This window comes from Archocentrus centrarchus, chromosome 5 (genome assembly GCF_007364275.1).
Source record: "Archocentrus centrarchus isolate MPI-CPG fArcCen1 chromosome 5, fArcCen1, whole genome shotgun sequence".
NCBI lineage: Eukaryota > Metazoa > Chordata > Actinopteri > Cichliformes > Cichlidae > Archocentrus > Archocentrus centrarchus.
In genome coordinates this window covers 25,471,513-25,482,213 of record NC_044350.1, presented here as the reverse complement: position 1 = coordinate 25,482,213, position 10,701 = coordinate 25,471,513, and the positions used below count along the sequence as shown (strand labels likewise).

The following is a 10,701-nucleotide window of genomic DNA, read 5'->3' as shown; positions in this document are numbered from 1 at the left end:
GGCTGCTGGGTCAATGCCTTTAACCTGCACTCTTTATACTGGCCACTAGGTGGTGAGTCCTCTGGTTTGTTAAAGACATCTAATTGTATAGAAGAACAGCATAGCACGACTGAGCAGGTACCAACGCAAGGCTGTTTTGGATTCATAATTGGGGGGGGGCCATCGCTCTTGAGTTATGGTCAATGTCAAAGTTTTTGTGGAACAAACGCCTCCGACGCCTCCAGTGCCAAGGCTATGACAATACCTCTGCTCTTTATTCAAAACCAAGCTAAAAAAAAAAAGTTTCAAGTCTTATTTAATACAACACAGTGCTCATTTCTTAAGATATGGTCCTCACTGGACAAAGTTGGGGTTTTACCCTTGTGATGAGGTTCTTTGTCAGACCCGCCTTTCACTCATCACACTCTGACAACAGCAAGATGTTGACAGCCAGAACTCTGAGCTGAAGGTTTCAATATCCAGTGGATGACAACACAGTGCCCATGGCTGTCTTTTACATAGTGTGATGTACAAAGGGAAGTGTGCCATTATTAGCTATAAGTTACTGATGATGTTGTTCCTTTTAGACTTCCTTTCGCTGTAGGTCAAAGTAAAATTGTTGAAGTTTTCTTACCTGACTTTCCCCTCGTACTGCCCGTAGAAAAGATGCTGCCTGCTCATCCACTCGGTCATGACAAACTCCAGGGCAGGTTTCCCTGTCGGTCCAGGCAGACTGCACAAAAATTCCAGCAGAGGTTCCAGCTGAGAGTGAACCAGGTGGGCAAACACCATGATCAGAGACTAAAGAGGAAGATGCACGAGAAAACAGGAGGCGGTTGAGATAATGGCATCTACTGGAGTTCAATCATTATTAATTCAGCCTGTTTCCTATCTGCAAAGCCATCTACCATCTTTCCTTCCTACCTGCATGACACTCAGAGTCTCGGCTTGCTGCATCTTGCTCAGAATCGCTCGGAGGATCTGATCCAGCTGCTCACCAAGCTCAGTTCCAGCCCGAGAGATCAGAGTGGACACCAGCCTGCCCACGAAGGCAGCAGTGAACTCAGACGTCCGTGGATCCAGCAGCTGGTTGACCACCTGCATGACATACCAGAGGCCACTGTTCCCCTGCTCATCCCTCCACTGGGCAATCTGCTCAAGGGCCATGGAGACATACGCCCGCAGACACTCACCGCCATTCTGGAGAGAAAACCAAAGCAATCAAAATGTTACACACTACTTATTACATAGTTCAAGTGATCACTTCATATCAGTGTTTAATAATTACTTTGTGATGTGAGGTCAGCTTGCTCCTGTCAAGACAAAAAACAAATAAGCCCAGCTGAAATAAAAGGCTTTGTTGTGTTTACCTGCATTATCGCATTGTCATCAGTGCGTAAGGTGCACTGTGCCACCACAGGAAACGCCTGGCACACCAACATCTCCGACAGGGGGGGTTTGGTGTTTCTCACAACTGTGGTCAGGATGTCTATGGACGTCTGTGGACAGAACAGCAGACAGAGGAACAGAGTCAGAGCCTTTTCTGGATCTCTGGGAAAACGGATGATTTTAATACAGCTAAAGAATCAAAAGCTATGCTCAGAAATCGTCTCAGCCCAACACAATGTGAAGTATTATATTTCATGAGGGAAAAAGAAAAATGCATAAAAAAAAACAAACCCATACACAACTTCTTATATACTTTTTCTTGGCAAGTGTTATTGTTTAATAATTTAAAATAAGTGATTTTGGACTAACAAAAATAAACAATAATAATTTAAAAAAACAGTTTGACCGACACTTTATTGTGCTACCTAATTCTCCGGACAGCTTTCTTCATGGCACCTGGTACTTACAGCACATAGTCCAGTGGGGATCTTGTCATGGGGAGCCTGCATGATGCTGATAAGCGTGGGGATGAGACGCATCTGCATGGGGCCCTGGCAGCCCTCGATTTGTGCCAGTTCCTTAAAGATGTCTTGAGCTAGGGATGCCACCACAGGGTCTAAGGACATGTGGAGACAAATCTAATCATTGTGTCTGTATATCTTATCACAACATCTTCTTTTCCAAAATCGCTTGGAAAAAGTGCTACACCTTTTTTGGAGATTGCTAAGTTTAACATGTAAAAGGAACGTAGCACAAGCAGAGAATATGTGAATCAAGGAGCTGAATCGGTACCGTTGTTATATTTAAGGAAAATAGCGATGGTGAGGGGGCAGATTTTATTCTCGGCGCTGGTGGTGAAGGCCTGGTCAACTGTGCAAACGATGCACAGTGTCTCCATGACGAGCGTGAGCACCTCAGAGCTGAACTGGGCAGCCAGTTGAACTAGTCCTTCTAGGATGCTGGGGAGGAAAGGCTGAAGGACATGTGTGCTTTCTGACAGCTTCAGCTGATCACAGTACCTGGAGAAAGACACGAGCCATTGAACACGTAGCATTATCTGATATTCTTTTGGCTTGATTATCACGAAGTGATCTGATAAAACTACTGGAATTTAAAATGTGCATTTAGCAGTTCAGTTAAGAACAAATGTTTGATCTCATTTGCTTTTGTGTAAATGCTTTAAAAGACACTTTTCATTTCTTTTACTAATTTATTTGTGGCCGGGTAACTTCTGTTGTCCATAAGGTGGCAAAGGAGAGGAAGATGGCTGGAAGTAGACCTTTAGAGGTGCTAAAGAAAGAAATCTTTTGTTGCATTCAGGCAGGACCAGGATAGTGGTTTCCCTTCTGTTTCCAGTTTTTGCACAAATATGAGATACTTGCCTTCTTTTTTCTAAATGTATAACTGAGAATATCTAGTTCCCTTATGTAACAGACTACAGCCTAAACTATGGACCAAGACAAAATTGTTTGATGACAACATTAAATTTAAAAAAAAAGAAAAAAAAAAAAAAAAAAAAAAAGATGATTTTGTTTTGGTGGTAACTCAGTTACAATTAAAAATATATCAAGCTCACCCCCAGATGGCCCTGACTGCGGAGATGCGGACGGAGGGTGGCTGGCTGTCATGGAGGCCGCTGACGGTGGCCTGGAGAAACTGCTGGATGAGCTCAGGAGACATGGCCGCTGTGAAGCGACTGGCTGCCCACAGAGCACGGCCGAGGAGGAACGGAGATGCCGCTGGGAAAGGGAAAAAACACAAGCAAGACAAAGTGAGGAACAGAAACAGTGAAGTAAATCATTTTCATGTATTGTAATTTTACAGGGTTTTTTTGCTTAAAAAACACAAACAAAAAAAAAAAAAACACGTTAAAACACCTCAAATACTATAATTCTATGAAAGTCATTTTACACTTTGTGGGGGAATTGTTAGATCACTTGAGATGAAAGATACAACATAGGACATTCCACACCTTTGGTGACAAAAAAAATTTTTTTTTTTGTCCCAATTTTCTGCTGACTTGACCCACCTGCCAGGTTGAGATCAGCCAGGATAACACCAGCCAAAAAACCGTGCATGTCAAACTGGATGCGGCCATTTTTCACGTTCTCTGTGATGATGGTCTTGACTGAACCGAGGGCCAACATACAGGCCTCATGGATCTTCCACCTGATTTATAGAAAAGCAACATAAGACAGTGTGAGGGACAAAAAGTAAAAGAATGAAAGACAGAATACAAATGAGTGTGGCTGTGGCAGTATCTCCTCACCAGTGCTCATTGCCACTGTTTTTAGCCTGCTCTGCCTCCTGGAGGTGTCTGGTTGCAGCTGCTGCCAGCGCTGCTGCGCTCTCATTCTGAAACTCTGCAGCAACAGCCTGCAAACAGAGGTCAAAGGTTACGGTAATTATACACCTGCTCAGAGTGAACCCCAAGCTGAAAAGCGAGATCATGAGTGAGTGCTACTTTTACACCACAACAAATTTCAGCAAGTTGGCTATTTTTTGACTCCATCTGCCTGCACAGAACTGGCCTTCTATATCATAACACTGCATGGAAACGCACACAGTGTATAGTAAAACAGTTTCCAGTTCTTTCAGAGGACTAAGGAAGCAGCTTTAAAATCTTCCTCCGGTGTCTGTGGAGGTTGCATGTGCAGGGTGTAGGAGAAGAAAAAACAGAGCCAAGGGGATTTGTTTCTCTCAGTCTAAATACAGCTGCCTGGCAGACACGAACATCCTCCTGTCCTCTGCTTGACAAACTTAAATAAGTTCAGCTTCTTGTACTAAATTAGTCACCAGGAACATGCACTGAATAAATGGTTGGCAGCATAAGAAGAGAACGTCGGATCCAGCTCTGACCAACCGAGTGACAATGAGAACAGGTGGAGCAGTAGGAGAAACTAACTTCCCAAGGGCTCTGTTGTTGGCAATTAAGGCATTCAGTGTATGCTGCAGCCTCTTAGTACTTGGGCAGCTAAATCCTTTGGACCTAATCATCATTTTATCTACGCAGTGACAGTGAACAGCTACAAATTTTTTATCTCACCAGCAGCAGGTCCTGAGCAGAGATTCTGACAGAGTAGGAGAACGTGTCGTCGTCTTCGTCCTCTACAAACTGCTGAGGGTTAGCTGTCCACACTTTGATCTAATGAAACAACACAGCAAACAATAAGGCCTAAAAGCACCAAACAGCTACAAATATACAACCAGGACTTAGACTTTTATTTGTACAGCTCACTGTACTTCCAACTATGCATGCACCTTTCCAACAGTTAGATCTACCAGATTTTGCAGTTATTTCTCACCTGGTCCTCAGTGATCTGCATGTACAAGATGATGTAATAAATGAGTTCAGGCAGCGCCTTCTTCACTGTGCTCTTAAACTTGTTGTTTTCCAGCAGCGTGTGGACAAACTCGAAGATGCTGAACACCAAATTCTCAAAGCCCAAAACCTCACCTGCAAAAAAATTAAAATAAAATAACATTTAAAAATCAACAAATTGAGAGACAAAAATTAATGACAGATTAATAACAGTGTAACAAAATAAGACTAATTCTGCTCACCATCTGAGTCTACTGGGTCATCTACTTCCTCTGTGTAGTTGACTTCTGTTCTCACATAAGTGAGCATCTGGTTAAGGAGTAATTCACTCAACAACTAAAAAAAAGTCTCCTACAGCATGTTTCTGTCATCAGTGGATGTAAATAATATTATCTATTAGATGAAAATAAACAGCTTATTTGTGAAGTCCTTCGCCTTTTCACAACCCACTGCTTTGCAATCCTTCTCTAAACATGTTTAAGTGTTTTGATCCTGCTGAGTAAGCAGGTGATTTCCATACATCAGAAACTGTGGCGATGATGTGGATAAGTGGTTTAGAGAAACTGTTAAGCAAACAAAAAGAGCAGAAGCCACAGTAAATGTCATTTGGCTGTCTGCAAAATGCTCAAAAGGAAGTCAAACCTCTAAGTAAGAAGTGTTCTTTCACCCCCAAAATGAATACGTTTGTAATACACACTGGCAGCAGGGAAAGGGTTAACACACAGATGGCATTGTAAAGGATATAAAGCTGCGCTTTCAGTCAGTGTATTCCATACAATGGGTAAAATCTGCTGCATGGAGGACACCATAGGTTTAGGGAAGTTCTTTACCAATGCTGTCACTGCCTGCGAGAGGAAGAAGAGAAAACATGGATTTAAAACCACAAAGTAGCTGAAAACAAAGGAAAACTACAAGCATTTCTCTTGCTGAATAAATTTGAGTGCCAACTCTTGCAGGTCATAATCAAGACCTTTTTTGGACCAATAAATAAACAAACAAACAAACAAATAAAAACAACAACAATAAGAAAAACAATCTGTGGACAAAGCTTTTCCCAAACTTTGTTTAGATCGGTCCTCCACAGCTTAACAAAGAGACATTCATAATTCCAGAGGGCCATGCTAAGCAACTACTTGTTGAGCCTTTGTATCACAGAGCCTCTTACCTTGAGGACTTCCATCTTGAGGCCACTATCAGACGTCGGCCCATCAGGCATCTGAAGGGCTTGAACAAACGCTTCTGTGAACTGCTGCACCACGGGGAATATCAACGCCTTGGCTGCTCCCTAAACACAAATCAACAGTTATTAAAAAACAACAGTGACCCAAAGCTATACTGTCACTTTTATGAAGACAAAAAGGTGATGCATGAGCAGAAATCCTTTTTGAAATCAACAACCCAAAACTGAATCCTTCTCCAAAACAAAAGTTGAACACGCTCCATTGTTTGATTAGAAAATCATCTCTGACTGCGCCTCACCTTCTCAAGCTCTTCAATAGCACAGATCAGGTTGGCACAGGTAGTGAATATCTCCACTGCTCTGGAGCGGGTACGAATACTGTAAACCTGCAACAGTTAAAAACAGTTAAGTGGGTCTTTAAAGTTCTATATCATTCAAATGAAATGCACAATCATTAAATCATTATTGTCAGTAACAGAAGAATTAGGAGTACCTCTGCCATGGTAAAGATCTTGTACATCTCAGGTAAGATGACTGGAGCCACCAGCGGCATCTGTGTGTCTGTCACCTCTCGAGTAAACTCTGCATACAAAAAGGTTGTTACGTAAACAAAAGACTTTCAAAATTAAAAAAAAAAAGTGTTTTCTAAAGTTAATCTTCAAGAGGATTAGTTCAACCTTAATTTATTTTGGTGTCAGAATAAAATAATGGTGCAACAAGTAAAAAGGAGGAAAGGGATTGCACTTATATTTAGTCGTGCATGTGCATAAATTATGGATCTTTACTATTTGTCATTGCTGATCCATCCAATGCGTGGAAGTGAATTTAAAGGTCACTTAACTGTAGTCCAAGTTAAAAAATAAACAAACTAGCAAGCATACTGAAATTCCTTCTAGCTGTTCCTAAGATCACACTCACAGTGACCTTAACCTTTGACCTCCAAAACAGATTTAATTCTTTTGCCAAATCTGAAGAAATTCCCTGCAGGAATTCAAGACATTGTTTTATTTATAGCTTACTGCATACCCGTGAGCACCCTCATGGCCCCGTGCACGGCATTGACGTCTCCACTGACCAGCATCTCCATCAGGAGGGTGAAGAGCTGTGGCCACGCCTCAGGCCAGTCCCAGTGGGCGATGGCTGACACGGCGTACGCAACACTGGACCGGACTTTGCTGATGGACTCCCGCAAGCCGCTCGGCAGCAGCTCCCTAATGGCAGCTTTCGCCTGGAGGGGAACAACAGGAATCCGACTATATTTGGCTTCAATCCTTCAAAAGGTCAAATAGAAATTCTGTCCAATAAGACACCGGAAAGATGAAACTTCCTCCACAAAGCATCCAGATCCCTCAACTTTTTGCACATCATTTTAATTTAAATTAATAAAACTGTAATGTTACCCATTAATCTCAACTCAAAACATGACAAAGTAAAAACTGAAATCTCTGATTTCAGCATTTTTTTATTTTTATTTTTATTTTTTTAAATCAGCCTTTGCAAACCATGGAAAGTTTTTCTCATTCTTCCAAGCAGATCTCCACAGGTTTCATCAAATTTGAACTATATGCAGTGAACTGCTATATTCAGATGTGTTTTGGCTCTTTTCAGACACGGATTACACAACACTAATCAATCCTTTAAAGTGTTGGGCATCATTAGAGTTGGAGAATCTGCTTCACTGTCCAACTGTTTTCCTCTGAGATTGGGTGCCTATCCATCATTACACAGAGTTCAGACTTGTAGCCTGTTTTAAGCGATACATTAATCTAAGGATGGATACCAAAACCTGTTATTAAACAGGGCAAATTAATTGCAGAAAAACACACCCTAGCATGCTCCTAATGCCCTTTAAATGTAACTTGGCAAACACCAAGCACACTGTTATGTGTCTTTAACTGAGACTGGCTTCCATCAAGCTGCTCTGAAGTATTACTGAGATTATTTTAGTCAGACCTGCTTTGGCTTTTAATAAAGTTGCAAATAGGTCTAAAACATGTTTTCACTGTCATTATAGAGTGAGACTAGAGTGATGGAAAAAATTACAATTCTATCAATTCAATTCTAAATCGGCAACATAATTAAATGCGTAGAAGATGCGTAGAACAATTTTCCTCATTAAGGATAAAGAAGAGTTTACCTGATCTGTTGTTTCAGGAGGCCTGAACTTCTCTGACTGGGAACACCAGTGAGTCTCCACATACTGCTTCAGGATGACCGATGCCAACTGCAAACACAGCCAACCAAACAGTCAGCAGCCTGATATTTGTTACAACGTACATGATTAACATAAAAACCAGAAAAAGAAATTGGATGATGATGAGGAACAACATAAAAAGTGGTGTTTGCTGCGAACATCTGCATTTTTTCCCTTCAGTTTCTTTTTTGCTCACCTGACGAATGGCAAGTGCTCCTTGAGGATCAACTGTGAGTTCTGCCAGGTGGACACCAAACTCTAAAATGTGAACAAATCAACAAGGAGGACAGAATATAAAATAAATATATTAGCTACAGTATGCAATATTTTATATATATATATATATATATATATATATATATATATATATATATATATATATATATATACATACACAAACATTGTTAGTTTTTACTATGGTATTATAGTCTTTTAAAATATGAAAACATGCAGACAGCAGCTGCCAGGTGTCACTGTGTACCATTAAGTGAGACACACCACACAAGCAGAGGTTAAAAAAAAAAAATTACAAAAAAAATAAAAATTAAATCTTTTCAGCTGGATTTAAATATGACAAATGCCCAAGTATTTTTATGTGAATAATAAAACAAGTGACAACACTGATAAAATTTGGTTAAAAGCTAGAAACAGTGCACACAACTACAGAGCAAACATTAGTCTGAACCTGGCATGCAGAGTGCCAAAGATATCAGACATGGGGGGGTGACATCAGGCGCCAGAAGACAATGTTAGTGCTGACAATCCTATAGAGCGGCTGCCTTAGAGCGGGGCCAGCGGAAAGGATCGGCCTTGCTGTGATGCTGCAGTATAGCCAACATCAATGTGCACAATTAGCCTTTTGCCAGCAGCACCAGGATTGAAGGTCAAACAATAGAAAGTCTAGTAGTGTGTGCCACACCCACTGGCTACAGTATCCATTTGTCATATTTTTATTAAAATTGAAAGAGTGTTCTGTTAGAGAAGTAGAAGATATTTTCTCCCAAAAAAAGGGAGAAATATTCAGCTCTTTATTTGCCTACCAGACAGTCTTTCACTGTTTAAAACTGTTCCGACAAATGAAGCATGAAGTAACACCAAGACCATTTTCAGGTTCTTAATCAGGCTGTCTAACATTTTTAAGGATTGTAAACATTACATTTCCCCCCTTTCTCTATTATCTTCCTACATTTAAGCCTTGGAAAACAGCACGGATTGTAGTCATATGTGTTTCCCCTATTCAATTCCTGCTGGTGCTGATGGTGCAGGAAGTTGGAAGTCTTGGAGAAGGAGAGAAGCCCCTGCCCCCAGGGAGACGTCTTCGCGGGAAAAAAAAAAATCTGTCAGTAGGGCGTTCAATGGTTGCCATAGAGACTGCACAATTAATGAGTCAATTAATGTTGCTCATACAGCGACACTGAGGCTGTACAGGCGATCGAACAGCGGTTGGTTCGGGCGTGAATGTTACTGCTTCAAAAAACGTCGCAATAGCACGCTATTCTTGTCTAGTTTTTTTTTTTTTTTTTTTTTAAACTGAGGCATAAGTCTAAACCAGAGTCGGTCCCGCTGCCGTGCTGCTGAGGCCGGGGTCCATATACTTCCCATGTGCTTAATGAAACTTAGTAGCTAGGCTGGAGCTAATGATTACTCTTACACATCTGGCTGCCGCCAGCCCAAAGCGATCAGTCTGAACAAAGCAACCGAACAACCTTAAGCCCCGAGAACGGATTTTTTTTATTTATTTTTTTAATCGCCACTCACGTCTGGCAATGTGGCCTAACGTTAGCTCTAGGGAGCCAGGACAGTCACCCGGCTAACGTTTTGACTGCTAGCTTACTCACAAAGTTAGCTACAATAAAAGCTGCCGTCAGCTGTTCGCGTGCTGGGTGCGAAGAAGAGGCCCCTGCGCTGTCAGTAAGTGACAATACTTGGTGGCTATAGGAATCGTTAACTTCTCAAAGTGGCGTTCGGAGCCTGGCTACCACTCACCCTCTGTCACTTCCAACACTTTTATCTGCTCCTCCGCGGCGGCGCGCACTTCTTGGACCGGTGACAGGATAGCCGTCAGCGTCTCGATCAGAGCCTCTTTGAGTCCCTGCTGAACGGACCCGGCAGCCGAACCGGGCCGAGCATTACCCGCCGCACTCATGCCTGCTGTGTTTTCACTTGCAGCCCGCTACGGTCAGTGCACCAGCAGCAGTACCACCACCACTCGGGGAGGAGCGAGGAGCCACGGCCACAGAGACGAAGCGCGCCAATGCATGGAAACGCGGAGGCGGGGTTTTTGCGACGGGAAGTATGTTTTGTCTATGTTAAGCCCACGTGTTTTTTTTTTCTCCCTTTGTTTTTGTTTTTAAATTTCAGCGCCCTCTGGTGGAGCGGAGGGAATTTATGACTACGGTTACTTAAATTGTTTTAAATTGACTGTCAGAAATTTAAGAGACCACACATTTCCCTGTTATAAAGGCACTGGTGGATAAATAAATTATTCAATTGTTAGAGCTCAGTAGACCTCTCATAGTAAAGGCTATACTAGATATTTTGTGTTATTTGCAGGCATGGTTCACAGAAGCTTTACCAGATGGTAGTGAGACCCACTATACTAGAAGACAAGAGGCCGAGTTGGAGGTGGCAGAGTTG

General features: G+C 41.9%; 1 protein-coding gene across 1 annotated transcript in view; it reads right to left on the bottom strand.

Annotated features, from left to right (window-relative positions):
- ipo9 (importin 9) overlaps positions 1-10,340 on the bottom strand; it is a 17,676-nt gene extending 7,336 nt beyond the window's left edge. Inside the window, exons 1-19 of the mRNA XM_030730240.1 lie at positions 10,051-10,340; positions 8,261-8,322; positions 8,008-8,094; positions 6,897-7,098; positions 6,364-6,452; positions 6,170-6,256; positions 5,856-5,975; positions 5,435-5,535; positions 4,933-4,991; positions 4,674-4,825; positions 4,415-4,513; positions 3,638-3,744; positions 3,398-3,537; positions 2,945-3,107; positions 2,161-2,387; positions 1,836-1,984; positions 1,350-1,478; positions 904-1,179; positions 614-780 (exon numbers count right to left, since the gene is read on the bottom strand). Of these exons, the coding sequence (XP_030586100.1) occupies positions 614-780; positions 904-1,179; positions 1,350-1,478; positions 1,836-1,984; positions 2,161-2,387; positions 2,945-3,107; positions 3,398-3,537; positions 3,638-3,744; positions 4,415-4,513; positions 4,674-4,825; positions 4,933-4,991; positions 5,435-5,535; positions 5,856-5,975; positions 6,170-6,256; positions 6,364-6,452; positions 6,897-7,098; positions 8,008-8,094; positions 8,261-8,322; positions 10,051-10,210 (2,576 nt within the window). The 5' untranslated portion in view covers positions 10,211-10,340. The remainder of the gene's footprint in view (positions 1-613; positions 781-903; positions 1,180-1,349; positions 1,479-1,835; positions 1,985-2,160; positions 2,388-2,944; positions 3,108-3,397; positions 3,538-3,637; positions 3,745-4,414; positions 4,514-4,673; positions 4,826-4,932; positions 4,992-5,434; positions 5,536-5,855; positions 5,976-6,169; positions 6,257-6,363; positions 6,453-6,896; positions 7,099-8,007; positions 8,095-8,260; positions 8,323-10,050) is intronic.
- Between the last annotated feature and the right edge of the window lie 361 nt (positions 10,341-10,701).